This window comes from Bubalus kerabau, chromosome 3 (genome assembly GCF_029407905.1).
Source record: "Bubalus kerabau isolate K-KA32 ecotype Philippines breed swamp buffalo chromosome 3, PCC_UOA_SB_1v2, whole genome shotgun sequence".
In the NCBI taxonomy this organism is placed as follows: Eukaryota; Metazoa; Chordata; class Mammalia; order Artiodactyla; family Bovidae; genus Bubalus; species Bubalus kerabau.
This window is the reverse complement of record NC_073626.1, coordinates 139,342,398-139,366,981: the sequence shown is the minus strand read 5'-3', so window position 1 is coordinate 139,366,981 and position 24,584 is coordinate 139,342,398. Positions and strand designations below refer to the sequence as shown.

Sequence of the window (24,584 nt, the reverse complement as noted above, 5' to 3'; positions counted from 1 at the left end):
ATAAATTTTTTTTGGGGGTGGGAGTGTTTTATAAGTAGAGCTGCATACTTACCACATCAGTAGGTAAGTGGTTGTCCACTTTGAGTGACCAAAGAATCAGTGCACTGATTTGTCAGTGAACTCAGGTCCTACTGGCATGATCCATTATAAAGTTCCTAGTCAGTCCTTCATCTAATGATTTTAGCAGCTGTTGAAGACGTCATTTTTTTTTTTTACCATAGATAGATATTTTTTTAGATCTATAAATTTTATGATCAAGTAGCGTTTTCTGTGTACTTTAGGAGTTAGCAAATCCTGAGTGACTTTTTCTCTGATTTTTAATACAAGCTTTATAATTAGCTGAGGTAAGAGTGTTTACTAGATAACCTGAAGTTGTTCTTTTGATACCTTCTAGGTTTTAACAACACTGTCTTAGGGTTGGTTTGAATAACACTGTATTCAATCTGTTAGTGACTGAATCAGAATTCCCTAGACACCAAAGTAAGTAGTTTGGAATACTGGCAGTTTTCATAATAAAGGCTATCTTTGATATAGGCTCCTTTAGTAGCTGCGAAAACCAGTCATACAAATGGGTTGGATCGAGGGTTGTTAGGTTTTCTTTGTCTAGGCCCATTCAGTTCTCTTCTGTTGCCTTGTTTTGTAATGTCATGTTTTTGTACTGGGAAGCACAGATAACTGATAAAGAAGTCAGACAACTATTTTGTCAGCAGTGGGGAGTAGAGAAGTACCACATTGTTTTTGTTTTCTTTCAACTTGCTTTTCTATATTCTTGAAAAATATCTTAAAAATTTATTTAAACTCCATGAGAGCAGGGACTCAATCTGCTTGATTCATCATTTTTGTTGAGGGTTTAGCATAATTCCTTGGCTCCGGATTAGGTTTTATAAATACTAGTTGAATGAAAGGGTTGATACTTTTATCACCCTGTCTAAATACTAAGGGATACTGAGGGAAAAAGTTGTGCTGTCTCAGCAGTGTTTCTTATTCTCTTATGCCCTGGTAGGAGTTCAGTATTGTTAGATCTTGGAGCACTGCTCTTACTACTTCATTAAAAGTTGAAGTGACAATCTTTGGTCATAGTGCTTTTAAATAACTGAAGCTGAATATGTAATATTGTTAAAATACCACAACCATCTCTGCAGTATTCCCAGTCTGCACTAATAAAGTAACAACTAAGCTTTAGTCTTAAACCCTTGGAATTGTGTTTCAATCCAAGCACAGTCTCAGTTGCATAAAAGTTATCTGTCTCATAATCAAATGAGAACTCAAATGATAAACTAAAAAGCTCTATTAGATTATTTTTAATTACTTGGCTTGACTCTGGCTTTTTTCCCCCTCTTTGTATGAAAGTCCACTTGTAGTTCATTCTTGTTTTTTGTTAAAATGTAGGTTACTTTTTTTGTAATTTATATCTAATTAAAATGTGGACATTGCTGAACTCTAAATGTTTGTTCAGAAATTAGACTTGCTTAGCAGTATGCTATGGAAAGATTACCCATCATCTCATCTCTCGTACTGCTGCTCCAGGTTACTTGCTTACCTGTCGGTGTTAACTTTAGACTTCTTTGCCTACCATTGACCTGTTTGAGTTTTGAGACCATTTTGAATACATTTCTGAATAGCAAGTTATTATTTTATGTTTCATTATGCCTACTGACCCTATATATCATAAACAGTGAAATGCTTATTTTATATAATTATTTTCTATAATATTGTGTTTTGTGTTATTAATCAATAGGATACAAATAGTTGGATTTTTGGCTGCATAAACAGCACTTCTATGTGGTAAGTGTTTTAAACAAAAGGCCTTTTGTTGTTCATTTTCTTAACATAAGATATACTCAAATTACACTTTGAGAATTGCTTCAAATATACTTATTGTCATTTTGCTACCATACTAAATTATAATACTGATTTTAAAATTAAAAATAAATAAAATTAACATACTAGTAATTTTTGCAAACATTGGTAATTGGTTGCTAGGAAAAAGTGCTTTCTGTGCCCTAAAGGACTATGTGGATAAAGCGTATCATGTTAGACTTATCAGCCTTGACTTCATTAGAAGTGTCTGATAGGTCCATAGATGTTTTCTTGTTGTTCTGATGCTTATTTATAATTTATAATACTTTAATATATTTGTCCTTTAATTACATTTTCATATGTATTTCCAAGCCGGCAAGGGGTTGATTTATCATGGAAAGCTGAACTGCTGCCAACAATTAAGGTAAATTATGGCTTTAGAATGTTCATATCCAGATGAAAAAAATATTTGAACATATAGGCATATACAGTATGTTATTTGATTAAATTCATCTAGGTAATAAATTTTGAGATTAGCTAACCCGACTCCAGTACTTTTGCCTGGAAAATCCCATGGATGGAGGAGCCTGGAAGCCTGCAGTCCATAGGGTCGCTGAGAGTCGGACACGACTGAGCGACTTCACTTTCACTTTTCACTTTCATGCATTGGAGAAGGAAATGGCAACCCACTCTGGTGTTCTTGCCTGGAGAATCCCAGGGACGGGGAAGCCTGGTGGGCTGCCGTCTATGGGATCGCACAGAGTCGGACACGACTGAAGTGACTTAGCAATAGCAATAGCAATGTATATTTTAGAAATATTTTCTCTAGAAATACACTTAATAGAGAATAGCATGTGTTTTGTTTTTGTTTTTTTTTAGCTTTCATAGATGAAAACAGGTCATCATTCCTAAATAAATCATCATAACAAGAGATAGATAAATTTTAAGATTTAATTTGAGAGTTTGTTTAGAATGATCTGTCTTAGAATACTAAGTTGAGTATACTCAGAATTTGTTTTGGGAAGTAAGCATCACAAAAAGATACAAAACAGATTTCAATTTCAATATTATCTGTGGCTAAGCCCTTCAGTAACTATCTACTTTTATCTGAGGTTCCATAAAATTTATTTAATAATTGCTAGTGATTTTCTTAAGCAGTTATGGCAGGTCAGCAGTCGTTACAAAAGGTTAATTTGCATACTCACCAAAATCTGTTGAAAAATAGAACAATTCTGAAATTTGATATTAGAAAATGTCTGTTCTGATTTCCACATTGTATTTGTTACACTGATAATCATGTGCCAGAATTGGTAGTTTTAGTCTTCAAATAAATCTATACTTTAAAATATATTGTCAAAAAAATATTGTCATAATGAATACTATATTCATACAGTTGAATGTGAAGTCCTCTGGTTGGTCCTGGTCATCTCCCAACTCGTTATTTGTCCTCATGAATGTTTGTTTATCTGTATGTATAGTCAGGTCTGTACTATACCAAGGAGAGGAATGATGACAGAATGAATAAAGCAAGTCACTTACACTTGACTTTGGAATGATTGCAGGGATGTATTTTCTGTCACTTTTGTCAATCTTACTTTGTGCATATTTATTCGTGTGGCTTTGTTTTCATATGACAAATAATGATTTCACTCACAAGAACATTTTTAAGGTCTCTCACTAGTTCTATCGTAACTGTCTACACAGGAGCAAAACAAAAACAAAAGTAATAAGATGTACTTACTAACAAGTCATTCATAAGGTATATTAAATATTTCCTTCAACTTTCAGTTTGGATATCCTCTTTAGTCTGTAATTTAAGAGTTGTGCATGCTAAGTCACTTTAGTCTTGTCCAACTCCTTGCAACCCTATGGACTGTAGCCCACCAGTCTCCTCTGTCCATGGGATTTTCCAGGCAAGGATACTGGAGTGGGTTGCCATTCCCTTGAGGGATCTTCCCAACTCAGGGATCGAACCCATGTCTCCTTTGGCTCCTGCAAAACAGACGGATTCTTTACCACTGAGCTACTGTGGAAGCCCAATTTAAGAGTTAGAAAGAAATAAATGATGACCCAGAGGGATGGTATGGGGAGGGATGTAGGAGGGGGGTTGAGGATGGGGAACACGTGTACACCCGTGGTGGATTCATGTTGATGTATGGCAAAACCAAAACAGTATTGTAAAGTAATTACCCTCCAATTAAAATAAATAAATTTATATTTAAAAAAGAAATGATTAAAAACCTGATAAAATGTTATTTTATTACTATTTTTAAAAAGTTAACTCTTAAATAATAATTTTATATTTTTTTTTAGTCTCAAAGATTAAACAGTGTATTTATATAGTTTTAGTTCCCTGTGTTATTTTTTTCTAAATGTAAGAAACAGCTGGCTGAGCAGTAGGAGAACAAGTTCTTCCTGCTGCTTACTTTTTATAGCGGATGCTATAAGAAAGTGCTGGATGGCATTTAAAGCCTGCTGGATTTGAGGAGAAAAGTGGAAGAGAGAAGTTAGAAAGGAAGGATTATAATCTTCTGCTATCTTAGTTATTCTCAGTTGAAGATGATTGTAATTATTAAATGCAAGTAAACTTTTCCATTATAATGAAAATCAAAATTATGTATATACGTTTGTGTTTGTTCAGTTCAGTTGCTCAGTCATGTCCGACTCTTTGCAACCCCATGAATTGCAGCACTCCAGGCCTCTCGGTCCATTACCAATTCCCAGAGTTCACTCAAACTCAAGTCCATTGAGTCGGTGATGCCATCCAACCATCTCATCCTCTGTCGTCCCCTTCTCCTCCTGCCCCCAATCTTTCCCAGCATCAGAGTCTTTTCCAATGAGTCAACTCTTCGCATGAGGTGGCCAAAGTACTGGAGTTTCAGCTTTAGCATCATTCCTTCCAAAGAAATCCCAGGGCTGATCTCCTTCAGGATGGACTGGTTGGATCTCCTTGCAGTCCAAGGGACTGTCAAGAGTCTTCTCCAACGCCACAGTTCAAAAGCATCAATTCTTCCGCGCTCAGCTTTCTTCACAGTCCAACTCTCACATCCATACATGACCACTGGAAAAAACCATAGCCTTGACTAGACGGACCTTTGTTGGCAAAGTAACATCTCTGCTTTTGAATATGCTATCTAGGTTGGTCATAACTTTCCTTCCAAGGAGTAAGCGTCTTTTAATTTCATTGCTGCAGTCACCATCTGCAGTGATTTTGGAGCCCAAAAAAATAAAGTCTGACACTGTTTCCACTGTTTTCCCATCTATTTGCCATGAAGTGATGGGACTGGATGCCATGATCTTCGTTTTCTGAATGTTGAGCTTTAAGCCAACTTTTTCACTCTCCTCTTTCACTTTCATCAAGAAACTTCTTAGTTCCTCTTCACTTTCTGCCATAAGGGCAGTGTCATCTGCATATCTGATGTTATTGATATTTCTCCCGGCAATCTTGATTCCAGCTTGTGCTTCTTCCAGTCCAGTGTTTCTCATGACGTACTCTGCATAGAAGTTAAATAAGCAGAGTGACAATATGCAGCCTTGACGTACTCCTTTTCCTATTTGGAACCAGTCTGTTGTTCCATGTCCAGTTCTACCTGTTGCTTCCTGACCTGCATATAGGTTTCTCAAGAGGCAGGTCAGGTGGTCTGGTATTCCCATCTCCTTCAGAATTTTCCACAGTTTATTGTGATCCACACAGTCAAAGGCTTTGGCATAGTCAATAAAGCAGAAATTGATGTGTTTCTGGAACTCTTGCTTTTTTGATCATCCAGCGGATGTTGGCAATTTGATCTCTGGTTAGTCATTTATAAAAAGCACACAAAGTTACTTTGACATGAAGTTGAAAGATTGAAGTAAAATAATTTTGTGAGTTCTCTTATTTATATCTTCTCAATAAGGGTAAAGGAAAGTTATGACCAACCTAGATAGCATATTGAAAAGCAGAGACATTACTTTGCCAACAAAGGTTCGTCTAGTCAAGGCTATGGTTTTTCCTGTGGTCATGTATGGATGTGAGAATAGGACTGTGAAGAAGGCTGAGCGTGGAAGAATTGATGCTTTTGAACTGTGGTGTTGGAGAAAACTCTTGAGAGTCCCTTGAACTGCAAGGAGATCCAACCAGTCCATTCTGAAGGAGATCAGCCCTGGGATTTCTTTGGAAGAAATAATGCTAAAGCTGAAACTCCAGTACTTTGGCCACCTTATGCGAAGAGTTGACTCATTGGAAAAGACTCATGCTGGGAGGGATTGGGGGCAGGAGGAGAAGGGGACGACAGAGGATGAGATGGCTGGATGGCATCACTGACTCGATGGACGTGAGTCTGGGTGAACTCCGGGAGTTGGTGATGGACAGGGAGGTCTGGCGTGCTGTGATTCATGGAGTCGCAAAGAATCGGACATGACTGAGCGACTGAACTGAACTGAATAAGGGTAATGTCACATGAGAACATACCATTTTAAGCATCTCTGATGACTGAATTGTTAATAAATAGATTGAATCCTCTAGCAAAGCAGTTTAGGGCCTCCAGAGAACCAAACATATGGAGCTTTTCTGTCATAGTACAGTGAAGAAGTTTATACAAACACACAAACCACTGCATGCCAACAATTTCACAAGCCCAAATGGACTTATTGCTAAAAACAAAACAATTGCCTTTGGAAAGAAATCTAAGTTGTATGAGAAAAGTTACCTTGTCACTCTTTTGCCTAAATTAAATGTAGCACCATGGCTTTGCCCCACACACAGCAGCGGAACTTGAAGGGTTTCTGACATCCAAATACTGGTATTTGATTTTTTATGTGTGTTGCCTTAGCATTAAGGTAATTTTTATTTTTAAAACACTGAAAAATTTTCAAACTTTGTATTAACCTTACCTGTTAATGTAGCAATTTCATAAATAGTATCTTGCCAAATTCCTACTGATTTTATAACTATATGGGAGCTTAAGTTTATAAGTAAATGTACTTTGACACTCTGATATCTTTTTAAAGTATTCTGATCTGAAAAATTGAAAGATTGAAGGCAGAAGGAGAAGGGGATGACAGGATGAGATAGTTGGATGGCATCATGGACTCAGTGGACATGAGTTTGAGTGAACTCCGGGAGTTGGTGATGGACAGGGAGGCCTAGCGTGCTGCAGTCCATGGGGTCACAAAGAGTCAGACACGACTGAGCGACTGAACTGACCGACTGACCTGAAAAAAAAATTCTTGAGAAAAAAAATTTTTTCTTGAGAGTAACAAAAGCTCTCAGAGTGGATAGCTACACAGATAACCATGGTTCTTTCTAATTAATTTATCTTTCATATTATCTACCATTTATCTGGTTGGTTTCAGTTGCCTGGAACTTTGGGTTGTGTGGTCCTTTTGTGTGTGTGTCTGTGTGTGTGCACATGCTCTGGCTTCCCAGGTGGCACAGTGGTAAAGAATCTGCCTGCCAATGCAAGAGACTGGGTTTGATCCCTGGGTCAGAAGATCCGCTGAAGTAGGAAATGGCAGCCCACTCTAGTATTCTTGACTGGAAAATTCCATGCACAGAGGAGTCTGGCGGGCTATAGTCCATGGGGTTGCAAAGAGTTGGACATGACTGAGCACACAAGCACGCATGTGTATGTTCAGTTGCTAAGTGGTGTCTGACTCTTGCGATCATAGCTTGCCTGGCTCCTCTGTCCATGGAATTTTCCAGGCAAGAATACTGGAGTGGGTTGCCATTTCCTACTCCCAAGAATCTTCCTGACCCAGGGATTTAACTGCATCTCCTGCATCTGACAGACAAATTCTTTACCACTGCGCCACCTGGGAAGCCCCTGTCACCTTTTAATGTGCATTAGAATATGTAAGTTGGCTATAGAGACTTTCCTTAGTAAGTTGAGATGCAGCCCAGGAGATTAATAAGCACTCCCAGATGAATCTGGTCAGATTGTTTGAGGACCACTTGTGATAGTGTGCTTCAGGTTCTCAGTCCAGATTGCCCACAAGGGTGCTTCTGAAGAACAGTGGAGAATGTTAAGTGCAGAATTTTCTTAATGCATAAGATTGTTGCAACATATAACTTACTCCCATTTCCCATATCTATTGTCAGGAAAAAAAAAAACTTGAAAACTACATTTGGTGGCCTAGCTTTTCATTAAATAAACCAGTCTCTTATCTAGTCATTCCTCAAAATATAGACTGTAAGATATGGCCTTAGCTTTGAGAACAGAAGAGATGCTCATTTGGTGAGGTGTGTTGTTGGACTTGCATAGTTCATTCATGTCACTTACTGAATAAGTTCCAAGGGATGATGTTCATACATCATTAGCCAGCAACTGTTTATTACATGGGCTAGATCAGAATCATTTCAGATTAAGTTGCAGTTGTTCTGTCATATTGAGCATCCATTCAACTATTGAGTGCTCTTTGTCATATACCACCAAAATCAATGTAGAAACCATACTGTAATATTATACAAAACAAGTAGACAAATTATAAGAAACCATATCTGGAAATAATTTTGTAAAATAATTAAATTTAGTGTTACATTTTATTTGTTTTACTTGAAGCGATATAGTTCAGGGAGTATTTTTGGCAGTCCATATTAAGGCAACCCACTCCAGTGTTCTTGCCTGGAGAATCCCAGGGACGGGGGAGCCTGGTGGGCTGCTGTCTATGGCGTCGCACAGAGTCGGACACGACTGAAGCGACTTAGCAGCAGTAGCAGCATTAACATAATTATTAGAAATTTGACATTCAGCAGGTTCATTGACCTGAAAATGTAAACATGGGCATTTTATGAAGTACTGAACATAACATTTGAAGTCAGTTTTTTTTTAACATACTAAGTAAGAAATGGGTTTGTAATTTATCTTTTAGCATACTTTAAGTTCTGTATATTCTAAATAAAATCAGCTTTTTTTTTCATCTTTTTTTAGTCTCTGATGTTAAGACTTCAAGACTATCCATCTTTGTCTCATCTTGTTGTTTATGTACCATCTATTCATGGAAGTAAGGTAACAAGCAAGAGTCTGTTATCAGAATGTTTCTGGGATACTTATGCTAAATATTTAAGTCATTTTTTGATACATTCTTCAGCATAGCACTTATCTAAAACATCTAAAATAGTGGCTGGGTTGGTGATCCACCTAAGACTGTTTAAATCATTGAGATCATCTACTCTGACTTGAACTAAGCAGAATAAATCCAAGTCTCTTTGTTTCAAGTGGGAATTATTTCCACTTTATCAGTCTTTCAAAATATGTTAATTATTGAGTACCCTTTTATGTGCAAAAACTCTGTGCCAGGAATCATAGGAGGCACACAAAAGAGGAGGACATGAACCATGTTCTCAGAAAGCTTAAATACTGTTGGTAGAGGGATAGAAATATATTTCATAGACAGGGGAAGGGTGAAAATGAAAGAGGTGCCCAAAAGTGTATAATACAAATCAGAATATTGCAAATCCTTGAAAAGCGTTAAAAGGGGAGATATCGCTGACTGATGAAATCAGAAAAGACATTACTTTCAGGTGATATTTAAAATTACCTTAAAGGATAGTTAGTGTTTTTATAGATAGATTGAGTATTCAAGACCTGGGCTATCTACTTTGGGATCCATTAGCACATGTGACTATTTAAATTTAAATTAATTAAACTTAAATAAAAGTAAAAAATCAGATCCTTAGTTGTATTAGCCATATTCCAGATGCTCAATAGTAACACTATTGCAGAAAGTTATAATGAACAACACCTTTGAGACATAAATAATAAAATCAGAACATGGAAGGTGTAGGGTATGTTTGGAAAATAGTGAATAAGTAAATAGTTTTAAAAGGATAGCTACCATGGATAGAAGAAAAGTAGTGGAAGAAAAGTCTGGAAAACTAGTTCATGGCTATATTGTGGAAGTCTTTCATTGGAAGATTCAGAAGCCAGAAGGGAACCAAAAGATTTTTCACCATGGTAGTAATGGGATCAGAGCTATTTGTTTTGGACAATGAATCTATTTTTGGTATAGAATGGATTAGAAACAAGACAGACCAGGCACCTGTCAAGGGGTTTTGCAGGCTTGTAGTCGTGCAGTGGGAGTAGAAATAAAAGGATGGTAATTTTTGAGAGAAGTAGGCAGGAAAAGAAGGTGGAGGTAAAAGACCCTTGCCACATTTTACCCAACAAACTTATCCTTCAGCATCTAACCTAAGTGTGCCCCGTTTTCCTTTTCTAGACTACTCCAATAACCTCTTGCTACTGCTGAGTCCCATATTTTGTTCATGAGTTCTTTGAGGAATATTTTACACTGAATTATAATTTATGTCTTTATTGCCATCCCATAGTATGAACTTATTGAGAGTAAGGACTAAATGGGTTTTACTCTGCATCCTAAACCTTTAGTGAAGTGAAATCTTTAGTGACCACCACATATACATTCAAAATGTTTCTTGAATAAAAAAGTTAATGAGATTTGGGGCCAAAATCACTAGAAATATTCAAAGGAGAAAAGAAAAGGGGATGTAGTTAGGAGTCATCTCAAAGATTGAGTTTCACGAGTACCTTGTAATGGATTCATTGTTTTGTTTTGCTTAGCTCAAGTGAGAGGTAATTCAACATCTTCAGTACTAAAAGCTCTCTTTAAGGGTTTTTCTTTCAGGTAAGTTGGTTTTGAATGAATTTAACATCTTCCCAAACAAGGCCTTCTCTGGTTATTTCAAGAAATTAATGAGCCTTTCTCAAATAGCCAGTCTTAGCAGCCTAATAAATACTTGGTGGACACTCTGGAAAGTAACGCTGCTGACTGCAGTTGTTGCACACCCAGGCTCACAAGCATAGTAATTTAGGTCAGTCATGATTTCTATGTGTCTCTTACAACCCATCACCAGAAGGATACATGTATTTAAATAGGCAGTTTAAAAACTTTTTGAGTCAACTGATTGTCTTAATATAGTTTTCCAAATGTAAATATGGAATTACCTGCATTTTTTAATGACAGAGAACAAAATTAAGCCCATTAGAAATTTACTTATCTGTATATTTCAGAGACAGACTCATGAATTCTTTCTTGGATAAAGGTTTATTCCGTAAAGAAATGGCCAAATTTTTAAAGTAATAATAAAATTTGTATTATTTTAATTACCTGTTAAAGTGATTAAAAATTTCTTCCTCTCTCAGGCAGTGTCTCAGCTAAAGACACCTATAAAAATATAATGAATAACTGTGTTCAATAAATGATTTCTCTAAGCTTATAACAGCTGTTTTCTATAATGGAAATATCTGACAGTATTCTTTGCCTTCTAAATAAAGAGGGAAAAATAAAAGCACAGCCCCTTTGTAAATTTTTTTTCTTTTGTGTCCCTATGTGTGTGCATTCTGATAGCATCTTCCCTCATCTGTTTTTCATTTTCAAAAACAATCAAAATTCCACCCAAACAAAATAACACAGCTTAAAATACAGTCCAAGGTGTAGTACTGGAAAAGCCTGAGATGGACCCCACTGGCTTTTTACTTAACTGTGCATTGCAAACTACTTGCTAGCTACAGTTAGGCATCAGATTAATTTCTTCCTCAGCTCATATAGATTAGAGTCATTTAGTTGGATTGTGGAAACAATTTTAATGAAACTGTTCTATTATAGACAGCTGAGAATGAAGATCCTTATGCCACTGTGGACATGTTATTAGACGAGAAATGTCATTATGGAAATTGCAGTGATGGAGATGTCACATTTTAGGTTTACTTTTTTTTGAGATAACATTTCTTTTTCTTTGTACACAGTGAACCTGTTTTCTATTTACTATAATCACTGTTTAGCCATAGACATAATCTTACATGAATAGCATTAAGCATCTGTAAATAAATGACAGTATGTCTCCAAAAGCCTTTTGTAGTCTAATTAGACTGTAGAAACATAATAAATATGGAAATTTTTAAAAGATAGAACAAAATCACATTTTACTTTGACTGAAAGTATTCGGGGATATATTATCTAAATTGCTAATTAATCTTGAATTAACTTTTGCTCTTAATGTTTTTACCCATCATTTATGGTCCCTCTTCTACAAACACCTAAAACAAACTACAAGAAAACTGTGTTGTACATCTGCTCTTATAGATAATGACCCTCTAATAATTTATTAAGATTTTTCACCAAATTTTTTTAGCTTAGCGTCTCTCCTTGAGGAATTCAGGCCCTCTAAATATAGCTTGAGAGTTGGACTGTAATAGACAATAGAATACCTTCTTCAAAAATGAAATTTATAGATTTTTGCTTTCTACTCAAATATCAAGTGAAGATATTTTACTATAAATTTAATTCTGTTTTTCCCTAATAAATCAATGTTTTATATTCCAGTTTGTTGTAGATTGTGAATTCTTTAAAAAAGAAACAAGATCCATACAGCTTCCTGTAACTCATCTTTTTTCCTTTGGTAAGTACTTTGATTTTGGAAATTTTTTTTTCCAATTTTTGGCTTCACTGGCTCTTCATTGCTGTATGGGATTTTCTCTAGTTGCAACGCATGGGCTTCCCATTGTGCTGGCTTCTTTGTTGTGGAGTATGTGCTCTAGGTGTGCGGTCTTCAGTAGTTGTGGCTTATGGGCTCTAGAGCATAGACCCAATAGTTGTAGTACATGGGCTTAGTTGCTCTGAAGCACGTAGGATCTTCCTGGATCAGGATCAGACTTGTGTCTCCTGAATTGGCAGGGAGATTCTTTATCACTGAGCCAACAGGGAAGCTGGATTTTGGAAACCTTAAGAATTGTTTTTCTTTTTGATAGAGTGTTGATTTGTTTTGTCAGTTAGTTGTAATAATACAGAGCCTTGTAACATTTTTTGTGTGTATTTCTAGTATAGTTCTTAGAATAACCATGTGATGTGACTCAGTGGTTTGATTCTTGTTTAGATCTGCTGCCCATCTTTTGATTTTTTTTTTTTATTAAGCTGCAGAGCTTTTGCATATTTTGGAGATTAATCCTTTGTTAGTTGCTTTGTTGGCAGACATTTTTATCCCATTCTGAGGGTTATCTTTTCATTTTGTTTATGGCTTCCTTTGCTGTGCAAAAGCTTTTAAGTTTAATTAGGTCCCATTTGTTTATTTTTGTTTTTATTTTCATTACTCTAGGAGGTAGATTAAAAATCTTGCTGCAGTTTATGTCAAAGAGTGTTCTGCCTATGGTTTTCTCTATGGGTTTTATAGTGTCCAGCCTTACTTTTAGGTCTTTAATCCAGTTTGAGATTTTTTTGCATATGATGTTAGGGAGTGTTCTGATTTCATTCTTTTACATGTATTGATATCTGGCCAATTTTTCCAGAATAAATTATTGAAGAGATTGTCTTTTCTCCATTGAATAATCTTGCCTCCTTTTTCATAGATGAAGTGACTATCAGTGTGTGAGTTTATCTCTGGACTTTCTGTCATGTTCCATTGATCTATTTTTCTGTTTTTGTGCCAGAACCATACTGTTTTGATTACTGTAGCTGTGTAGTATAGTCTGAGGTCAGTAAGCCTGATTCCTCCAGCTCCCCTTTTCTTTCTCAAGATTGCTTTGGCTATTTGTGGTCGTCTGTGTTTCTACACATATTGTAAAATTTTTTGTTCTATTTCTGAGTAAAATATCATTTGTAATTGATAGGGATTGCATTGAATCTGTAGCTTTCTTTGAGTAGTATAGTTATTTTCACAGTATTGATTCTTTTGATCCAAGTACATGCTGTTATTTCTCCATCTGTTTGTGTTGTCTTTGATTTCTGTCATTGGTATCTTGTAGTGTTCTGAGTACAGGTCTTTAAGTTCTGTAGATAGGTTTATTCCTAAGTATTATATTCTTTTTGTTGTGATGGTAAATGGGATCTTAGAAGAAATGCTTTCAGTTCTTCATATTTGCTGTGGGTTTGTCATACATGGCCTTTATTAGATTGAGGTATGTTCCCTCTGTGTCCACTTTCTGGAGAGTTTTTACCATAAATGGATTTTGAATTTTGTCAAAAGCTTTTTCTGTATCTGTTGAGATTATCATATGGTTTTTATTCTTCAGTTTGTTAGTATGGTATACCACATTGATTAATTAGTATATATTGAAATGATCCATTGGTTGTTATTTAGTAGCATACTATTTAGCCTCCATGTGTTTGTATTTCTTTTTTATAGTTGTTTTTTTCCTGTATTCTAATCTCATAGCATTGTGGTCAGAAAAGATACTTGATATGATTTCAGTTTTCTTAAATTTACTGAGGCTTGATTTGTGACCAAGACGTGATCCATCCTGGAGAATGTCCCATGTGCACTTGAGAAGAAAGGGTATTCTGTTACTTTTGAATGAAACTTTTTTACACATCAACTAAATCTATCTGGTCTAATGTGTCATTTAATGCTTGTGTTTCCTTGTAATTCCCTGTCTGTCCATTGGTGATGTTGTTCATCAGTTGCTCATTCATGTCCAGCTCTTTGCAGTCCCAGGGACTGCAGCACGCCAGGCTTCCCTTGTCCTTCACCAACTCCTGGAGCTTGCTCAAACTCATGTCCATTGAATTGGTGACGCTATTCAACCATCTCATTCTCTGTCATCCCATTCTCCTGCCTCCAATCTTTCCCAGCATCAGAGTCTTTTCTAAGGAGTCAGTTCTTTGCATCAGGTGGCCAAAGTATTAGAGTTTCAGCCTCAGCATCAGTCCTTCCAATGAATATTCAGGATTGAGTTCCTTTAGAATGGACTGGTTGGATCTCCTTGCAGTCCAAGGGACTCTCAAGAGTCTTCTCCAACACCACAGTTCAAGTCCATTGGTATAAGTGGCTGTTAAAGATCCCCCACTATTATTGTATTACTGTCGATTTCCTCTTTTATGGCTGTTAGCATTTGCCTTATGTAGTGAGATGCTCCTATGTTGAGTGGATAAATATTTACAATTGTTATGTCTTCTTCTTGGATTGATCCTTTGATCATTACAAAGTATCCTTCCTTATCTCTTGTAACAGTCTTCGTCTGTGTTGGGCCTATCAACATTTTAATAATAAAGATGTTCTTTCTAAAATCTTTAGGATGTGAGTCAGACTAAAAAAGTTTTTAAGTTAAGTACAATGTTTAGCTTCTGATTTCCTTTATTGCCATAATGAAAAGCAAACTTTTAAATTATTTCTTACCTCTTGTTAGATTGTAAAACATGCAAAAGATAGTCCATCTTTCTTGTGAAGAAGGTTAGCACAATGAATGGTATTTCAAATTAGAGTAAGTGAAGTGTGAAGGACACTTCATATCTAATAGTTTTTCTCCTATTGTTCATTTTGAGTTGCCTTAAATTCAGTGCTGTATTTTAAAATACTGGTTACAGCAGGTACTCATTAAAATGGTTTGTAGTTGAATGTCTAAGCAGTGTGTCTTAAAAGTGATTTATTAATCAAAAATTGATGCTACACCTTCTATATAAGAAATTTACATGTTGATCAAATTTCTTACATCTGTTTTCTTAAATTCAATTAATGATCCTGTAAAATAGTTATGAGAATGCAACATTATGAAAAAACTGGTTATGTGTTTTAACTGGTGCTAAATGTGCCTGACAGAATCTTAACATCCTATAGTATTTATTTTTTAATTATTACAATTTTAGTGATATACTTGGTAATTATTTCAAGCCTTTCTGTCTTTTGCACAGTGGTGGTTTGTCCTATTGTTTTCTGTTTTCAAAGAAGCATCTGAACACTTGTATTTGCATATTCTTATCCAAAGGCATTCACATCTAAGTGGGTGTAATTTTTTAAATTGATTAAGATGTTTTTTAAAAAAAGAGAAAATAGCTACCAAGAAAGCATACCTTTTTGAAATTGGAAATATGTAGTGATTTTTTAAAAACACAAAAATGGTGTTGAAAATCCTTAAAAAAAAACCTTAAAAGAACCCAGCAATCTCACTCCTGAGCACATACCTTGTGTTTCAGTCACACAGTCATGCCTGACTCTTTGCAACCCCAGGGACTGCAGCACGCCAGGCCTTGCTGTCCCTCACCATCCCCCGGAGTTTGCCCAAGTTCATGTCCATTGCGTTGGTGATAACACCCAGACAGCTTATCTTCTGACACCCTCTTCTGCCCTCAATCTTTCCCAGCATCAGGGACTTTGCCAGTGAGTTGGCTGTTCATATCAGGTGACCAAAATACTGGAGCTTCAGCTTCAGCATCAGTCCTTCCAGTGAGTATTCAGGGTTTATTTTCTCTAAGATTGACTGGTTTGATCTCCTTGCTGTCCAGGGGATTCTCAGGAGTCTTCTCCAGCACCACAGTTTGAAGGCATCAGTTCTTTGTCACACTGCCTTCTTCATGGTCCAGCTCTTGTAACTGTATGTAACCACTGGGAAGACTATATGGACCTTGACTATATGGACCTTTATCGGCAGAGTGATGTCTCTGCTTTTCAACACAACTGTCTAGGTTTGTAATAGCTTTCCTGTCAAGAAGCAATCATCTTCTGATTTCATGGCTGCAGTCACCATCTGCAGTGATTTTAGAGCCCAAGAAGAGGAAATCTGTCACTGCTTCAACCTTTTCTACTTCTATTTGCCATGAAGCAATGGGGCCCAATACCATGATCTTAGTTTTTTTATTTTTTTTTTATTTATTTTTTTTTTCTTAGTATTAAATTTTAATTTTGACAGCCATTTTTTTTTACCAACAATAAAAAGCATGACCTTTTAGATGTACTTAACATTTTCGATGCTATCAAAATAATGTTGCAAATAACAAAATAAAGTTTTTTTAATATTTAGTTTTAAGTTGACTTTTTTCACTCTCCTTCACACTCATCAAGAGGCTCTTTAGCTCCTCTTTGCTTTCTGCCATTTGAGTGGTATTATCTTTATATCTGAGGTTGTTGATGTTTCTCCCACATATCTTGATTCTAGTTTGTAACTTATTCAGCCTGGCATTTCTCATGTTGTGCTCAGCATATAGATTAAATAAACAAGATGACAACAGACAGCCCTGTTGTATTCCTTTCTCGATCTTGAACCAATCAGTTGTTCCATACAGGGTTCTAACTGTTGCATCTTGACCCATATACAGGTTTCTCAGGAGACAGGTAAGGTGGTCTGAAGAGCTCCTGATGAGAGATGGTATTCCCATCTCTTTAAGAGCTTTCCTCAATTTGTTATGATCCACACAGTCAAAGGCTTTGGCATAGTTGATGAAATGTAGGTAGATGTTTTTCTGGAATTCACTTGTTTTCTCTATGATCCAGTGAATGTTGGCAATTTGATTTCTGGTTCCTCTACCTTTTCTAAACCCAGTTTGGACATCTGAAAGTTCTTAGTTCATATAATGCTGAAGCATAGCGTGCACGATTTTAAGCATGACCTTGTTCCCATGGGAGATATACCCTGAAAAAACCATGATTCAGAGAGGCACATGTACCGCAGTGTTCATTGCAGCACTGTTTACAATAGCCAGGACATGGGAGCAGCCTAAATGCCCATCAACAGATAACTGGATAAAAAGTCTACAAATGGTAAATGCTGGAGAGAGTGTGGAGAAAAGGAAACCCTCTTGCCCTATTGGTGGGAATGTAAATTGATACCACCACTATGGAAGACAGTATGGAGGTTTTTTTCCGTAAAAAACTAGGAATAAAACCACCATATGACCCAGTAGTCCCACTCGTAGGCATATATCCTGAGAAAACCAAAATTGAAAAAGACATTTGTACCCCAGCATTCATTGTAGCAGTGTTACCAATAGCTAGAATATGGAAGCAAGCTAGATTGTCCATTGACGAATGAATGGATGAAGAGACTGTGGTACATATATACAATGGAATGTTACTCAGCCATAAAAAGGAACGCATTTGAGTCAGTTCTAGTGAGGTGGATGAACCTAGAGTCTATTATACAGAGTAAAGTAAGTCAGAAAGAGAAAAAAGATAAATATTGTATACTAACGCATATATATGGAATCTAGAAGGCAATGGCACCCCACTCCAGTACTCTTGCTGGGAAAATCCCATGGACGGAGGAGCCTGGTAGGCTGCAGTCCATGGGGTCGCAAAGAGTCGGACATGACTGAGCAACTTCACTTTCACTTTTCACCTTTATGCATTGGAGAAGGAAATGGCAACCCACTCCAGTGTTCTTGCCTGGAGAATCCCAGGGACGGCGGAGTTTGGTGGGCTGCCGTCTATGGGGTTGCACAGAGTCGGACACGACCGAAGCGACTTAGCAGCAGCAGCAGCAGAAAGATGGTAGTGATGAATTTATTTGCAGGGCAGCAATGGAGAAACAGACATAGAGAACAGACTTTGGACACAGGAGGAGGGGGGAAGAGAGGGTGAGATATATGGAGAGAGTAACATGGAAACATATTACCATATGTAAAATAGATAGCCAGTGGGAATTTGCTGTATGACTCGGGGAACTCAAACAGGGGCTCTGTATCTACCTAGAGTTGTGGGATGCAGAGATGGGACGGAGGGTTAAAAGGGAGGGGACATGTATATACCTATGGCTGATTCATGTTGATATTTGACAGAAAACAACAAAAGTCTGTAAAGCAATTATCCTTCAATTAAAAAATAAATAAAAGAAAGATGTGGTACATACACACAATGGAATCCCAAATAATACACAATGGAATAACTCAGCCATAAAAAGGGATGAAATTGGGACATTTGTAGTGGTGTGGATGGACCTAGAGTCTGTTGTATAGAGTGAAGTAAAGCAGAAAGAGAAAAATATTAAATAATATCACATATATATGGAATCCAGAAAAATAGTACAGATAAACCTATTTGCAGGGCAGAAATAGAGACACAGACATAGAGAACAGACATGTAGACACAGTGGGGAAGGGTAGGACAAATTGAGAGAGTATCATTGAAACATATATGTTACCATATGTAACATAGATAGCTAGTAGGAAGTTGCTGTATAACACAGGAAACTCAATCTGGTACTCAACCTAGAGGGGTAGGTTTGAGAAGGGGAGTGGAAGGGAGGTTCAAGAGGAGGGGACATATGTATACATGTAGCTGATAAACTTTGGTTGTTTAACAACAGCAAAATTAATACAATACTATAAAGCAATTATACTCCAATAATAAAATTTTAAAAATGAATAAAGTCATTATAAATGTTCTGTTTTTGTCCAGAATTTGTTGAATGAGGATTGAATTTTTAGGAGTCCATTCTTCCATACCAAAAGCAAGAACCTATAAACTCTTTTAATATCAAAAATCTGTTGGCATTATTTAGACATTGTTTAAAGTCATTACTTTTTTACTTAAAAAAAATTTTTTTTTTGGTATTCTAAGTAATACAGTCTTTTAATTCAACAGGATTGTCTTCAAGGAAAGTGATATTAAATACAAGTGGTCTGTTCTATAATATAGAGCTTCTGAACTTTGGACAGGTAATTAATTATCTTGACAATAACAAGGACTTGATTTCACTTTACTGCTTAAACTTATAAACCTGTTTTTTTGTTTTTTCCTTTGTGGTCAAACTCTATTAGATATACCAAGCTTTTAAAATCAACGTGGTAAGCAAGTGCTCAGGAGTCAAAGGTAAGTATATTTTCTGAAAAAATAGTTTTGTCATTTGAAGAATCTTTAGGTCTTCTTCACTGGCATTTAATACTTATTTTTCCATATATGTAAGTTAATATTTAATATATGATAATAGAAAAGCTGTTTATATTTCCAATTAATTTAACATAGCCCCTTTTTAACAGTAAAAATATTGATTGGTTTTAAATATTTACATTTAAAAAATACTGTATATCTTGCTGTCCTATTGTAATAGTAATTGACATTTAGCTGTGTAATTTTTTCCAATTTCTTAGTACTTCCCATATGTTCTAATATTTTTTTGTAGGCCTAATTAAACATTATTATTAAAGAATTCTCCCTAATTTCTTATCATGTGATATAACTCTTACTGATTATTTCTTAATGAAATGAGTAATTGTATAAATGCAGATATCAGCATACCTATGTGCATGCTAAGTAGTTTCAGTCATGGCTGACTCTTTTGCAACCCTATGGACTGTAGGCCACCAGGCTCCTCTGTCCATGGGATTCTCCAGGCAAGAATACTGGAGTGGCTTGCCATGCCCTCTTCCAGGGGATCTTCCCAACCCAGAGATCGAACTCACATCTCTTATGTCTCCTGCAGTGGCAGCCAGATTCTTTACCACTAGCACCACCCGGAAAGCCCATCTATAGTTATGTATCACAGTAGCTTATATAACATTTAGTAATATAAAGTTAGTAATACATATTTCCTTTATGTTTTCACAGAAGAAATTACTAGTATCTATAAGCTTCATATTCCCTGGTCTTATGAAGATTCACTAACCATTGCACAGTAAGTAAATCAAAGAATTTACCTTAAACTTTGGTGTTTTTGAATAATACATATTTTACTTTATTTAAATCATAGTAAAATTTTAGTGAAATTATTATAGTACCTTTATTATAACATATAGTATTCTTATTTAAGCAGTGTAGAATTTAACCTTACTTGCATTAAACAGGAACCCCTTTCCACCCTCTCCATCAACTCCTGTGTGTATCATCTAGCTTCCTTACAGTATTTCATTGTGTGGTACTGAGTATTGACTTAGCCATGGTTATTTCACAGCATTTTGTATTTGAAAATTCATTGTTTATATTTTCAGGGTTCCATCTTCCACTGAAATTTCTGTGAAACTCCATATTGCTCAACCCGATAATGACAGCCATGTAGCATTACTAAAAATGTACACATCATCAGACTGTCAATATGAGGTAAGTTATATGTTTGCTTAGTTTTTAAGATTTAGTTATAGAATAAACTGGAAATACTTGGATTCCTTTTTAGAACTTTCTTAGGGTAAACCAGAATTAGTAGGTCAAGTGAATAGAATCTGTCCTACAACCAAGCTTCAGTTTGACCTATACTGTGAGTTATTTTAGATTTTTGGAAGTTATTGGTGCTTTGATACCTTGCTTTGTGTTTCTAGCATTGAAGGATTCTGCAGGGATGTAATGGTTTTCAACTTGTGCCTTTGTGTTTCTAATACTATAGAAATAGGAAGAGCTGCATTAGTAATTTGGCTCCAAATACTGCATGCTGTCAGAATGTCCATGTTTTAACAAATATTTTATTTTCAAAAAAGTCCATGTATTGACCAAATTTAGATATTTTACAATTTCTCTATTAAAGATATATTCCTTTTCCCCAGACTTTCTAATATCTAAGGAGGTATATTTATGGTACAGGTAATTAATGAACAATGAATTTCTTTTTAAAATATTGTTTTTGCTCAAATTTTACTACATGTGCTCTGTTTGTTCCTGGTATTATATCATGTGAAACCTATTTTTATTAAATTTACTCAGAAGTGGTTTTGCTTAGCCTTTTTTAGTACCATACAATTGTAGGTTTGAGATTTTAAAGTACAAGTTACATAGAAAATTGATTAATTTGTGCTTAATTTTTCAGCAAATAAATGTATAAATTCTGGATTCAGTCATTCAATGAATTCCTTTAGCTTGTATGATCTGGTCATAAGATATTCCGATTAATTAACTATATTAGTTAGTAAAAGTTTACTCATGTATCATAGCATTCATCCAATTGAAAAGAATTTGATTAAGGGCAAAGTTCTGAACAGTAAACTGCAGTTGATAGAAATTAAATGTTGATGGTTTGGAGAATTCTTTTCAGATCTTGAGTACCTTTAGGTTCATCATTATAACAAAGTAGTGACTGTGATTGTTGTAGAGTGCTCATTTAATAAAATGTGAGTATAGGAAAAATAACCTTTATATATAATTGTTTTTTAAACTAGGTGACAGTTAAGACTTCCTTTTCACAAATACTTGGACAGGTAAGAAAGCCTTCTTGTCAGTTATTTATTGCCTTGTGAATAGATAGTCTAAGACAGAAGTTGTAAGCATTTCTGTAAAGGACCAGATAATAAATATTTAGGCAAATTATATAGTCTCTTGTTGCTGCTGCTGCTGCCACTACTTCAGCTACTTTTTTCTTCTTTTCTCTCACATTAATAAAATCTGAAAGCCATTCTTGGCACACAGTCGATAGTTGGCCACCCCTGTCTTTAAGGTGATACTTTCATGTTTGATACTTCCTAAAAATGAAAATTGCTTCCTGATTTTTAAATGAATGTTATATTAAAATTTCTTGTTTATCATGCTATGCTGTATTCATATCCCAATAAAATCTGTAAGTTCTATCGTATAAATGAACATTTTCAAGAACTTTTTATGTCGTGCATGCTCAGATTGTAAAAGTAATTTATATTAAAAATAAACATATTGAAAAATTCATTTGGGGAGTTTCTTTTTATGATTTGTGGCTTCCCTGGTGGCTCAGGTGGTAAGGAGGCCACCTGTAATGCGGGAAACCTGGGTTTAGTCCCTGGGTGGAAATATCCCATGGAGAAGGGAATGGCAACCCACTCCAATATTCTTGCCTGACAAATCCCATGGACAGAGGAGCCTGGTGGGCTACAGTCCCTGAGGTCATAAAGAGTTGGGCACAACTGAGCAACTAACACTTTCTATGATTCATAGGCAAATAGTTTTACAAAAATAACATGTCAAGTCATAGAACTACTATAGTATATTCAACATCATTTTAATTTGCCAAATTTTACAGCCTGGACATAAATAAGTAATAGTGATTTGTCAGAGAAATTATAGTTTTAAAATTCACTAAAATTTTTATTGTATCATTACTTTCACTTTACTTTTTGGTTTATAATGTTTTCCAGTATAGGCATAGCAGAATTTTTAAGTTATTTAATTCTATAATTATCCATTAAGTCATTCAGTTTTGTCCAACTCTTTGCAACCCCATGGACTACAGCATGCCAGGCTTCCTTGTCCTTCACCAACCCCCAGAGCTTGCTCAAACTCATGTCCATAGAATCTGTGATCCCATCCAACCATCTCATCCTCTGTCGCCCCCTTCTCTTCCCACCTTCAATCTTTCCCAGCATCAGGGACTTTTCAAATGAGTCAGTTCTTTGCATCAGGTGGCCAAAGTATTGGAACTTCAGCTTCAGCATCAGTCCTTCCAGTGAATATTCAGGACTGATTTGCTTTAGGATTGACTGGTTTAATTTCCTTGCTTTCAAGACAAGAGTCTTCCAGCACCACAGTTCGAAGGCATCAATTCTTCAGTGCTCAGCCTTTTTTATTGTCCAGCTCTCAATCCATACATGACTACTGAAAAAACCATACCTTCGACTAGACAGACCTTGTTGGCAAAGTAACATCTCTGCTTTTTAATAACGCTGTCTAGGTTTGTCATAGCTTTTCTTCCAAGGAGCAAGCATCTTTTAATTTCATGACTGCAGTCACCGCCCACAATTATTTTTTTGCCCAAGAAAATAAAGTCTGTCACTATTGCCATATTTTCCCCATCTATTTGCCATGAAGCGATGGGACTGGATGCCATGATCTTAGTTTTTTTAATGTTGAGTTTTAAGCCAGTTTTTCACGTTCCTCTTTCACTTTCATCAAGAGGCTCTTTAGTTCCTCTTAGCTTTCTGCCATAAGGGTGGTATCATCTGTGTATCTGAGGTTATTGATATTTCTCCCAGCAATCTTGATTCTATCTTGTGCTTCCTCCAGCCCACCATTTCACATGATATACACTGCATATAAGTTAAATAAGCAAGGTGACAATATATAGCCTTAATGTACTCCTTTCCTGATTTGCTTAATAAACATATCTTATAAAAAAGTTTGCAAAAAATTGCTACACAATTGTATATTTTCTCTTTTATGCATTTGATAAAAATTTAGATAAACATTTCTAATATACCATATATTCTTAGCATTTATTTTACATAGAATTTTTATGCCCATTACTGGAGATACTTTGTGGTTGTGTCAGAAAATGCATAAAGTGAAGAACAACAGGTTCATTTCATGTAAAAGTATGCTTTTAACATTAACATTCAGAAATTGCCCATTTGTCTGTTTTCTAGGTAGTTAGATTTCATGGTGGAGCGCTTCCTGCTTACGTCATATCTAGTATCCTTCTTGCTTATGGAGGACAGTTATACTCTCTTTTCTCAACAGGTAAGAATGTTTCTATCCCTCTCTCCCTCTTTTCCTTCCCTAGTGCTTCATTACTAATTTTTTTATCCTACATGTAGCTAATGAGGACACATCAATTTCCTTGTTTTTATCAGGGTAAAGTTGATTAATAATGTTGTGTTAGTTCAGGTATACATCAAAGTGGTTCAGTTTTACATATACATGTAGCTATTGTTTTGCAAATTCTTTTCCCATTAAGTTGTTGCATAATATTGACCAGAGTTCCCTGTGCTATACAGTAGGTCCTTGTTGGTTATCTATTTTAAATAAAGCAGTGTGTACATGTCAACATCAGTTTCCTGAAGATTGCACAACCCTTCTCTCTCAAGTTTATAGGCGTTTGAGATCCTCTTTAAGTTTTAAGAGGTGCCCAAGATAATTACTTACTTGTTTTCTCCATTTTATACCCTTTTGTCTAAAGTTTATTCTCTCTGTTCTGAGGATCTCTTAAGAGATAAACTCATTGACGGGGCTTTTGTTCTCCATTCTATTCCCATTGCCTGACTGGGGCCAGGCACATAGTTGGCAATCAGCATAATATTTGGACTGTATCAACTGTATCAGTTAGTTCCTGGTACATTGAATGGAATAACTGAGATTTTAGTTGAAGGGATTGTTTCAAAGGTATGTGTAAGGAAAGGGAAACCAACAACAAATGATAAAGTACCAAATTAGCAACAAAGCCATCTGATAACTCCTAGGTACCAGGACAAATGAGGGAGCAAACCTC

The 24,584-nt window shown here is 35.9% G+C and overlaps 1 protein-coding gene across 7 annotated transcripts in view; it reads left to right on the top strand.

Annotated features, from left to right (window-relative positions):
- Positions 1 to 24,584, top strand: part of PGAP1 (post-GPI attachment to proteins inositol deacylase 1) — an 80,509-nt gene that overhangs the window by 37,398 nt on the left and 18,527 nt on the right. For 5 of the 7 annotated variants that reach the window (XM_055572992.1, XM_055572991.1, XM_055572989.1 and 2 more), the window contains 10 exons: positions 1,739 to 1,785; positions 2,173 to 2,224; positions 8,706 to 8,783; positions 12,115 to 12,190; positions 19,076 to 19,149; positions 19,252 to 19,303; positions 20,039 to 20,105; positions 20,419 to 20,527; positions 21,574 to 21,612; positions 23,743 to 23,836. In XM_055572992.1, coding sequence (XP_055428967.1) covers positions 1,739 to 1,785; positions 2,173 to 2,224; positions 8,706 to 8,783; positions 12,115 to 12,190; positions 19,076 to 19,149; positions 19,252 to 19,303; positions 20,039 to 20,105; positions 20,419 to 20,527; positions 21,574 to 21,612; positions 23,743 to 23,836 — 688 coding nt within the window. The remainder of the gene's footprint in view (positions 1 to 1,738; positions 1,786 to 2,172; positions 2,225 to 8,705; positions 8,784 to 12,114; positions 12,191 to 19,075; positions 19,150 to 19,251; positions 19,304 to 20,038; positions 20,106 to 20,418; positions 20,528 to 21,573; positions 21,613 to 23,742; positions 23,837 to 24,584) is intronic. The other 2 variants (XM_055572990.1, XM_055572993.1) reach the window with 2 other exon arrangements.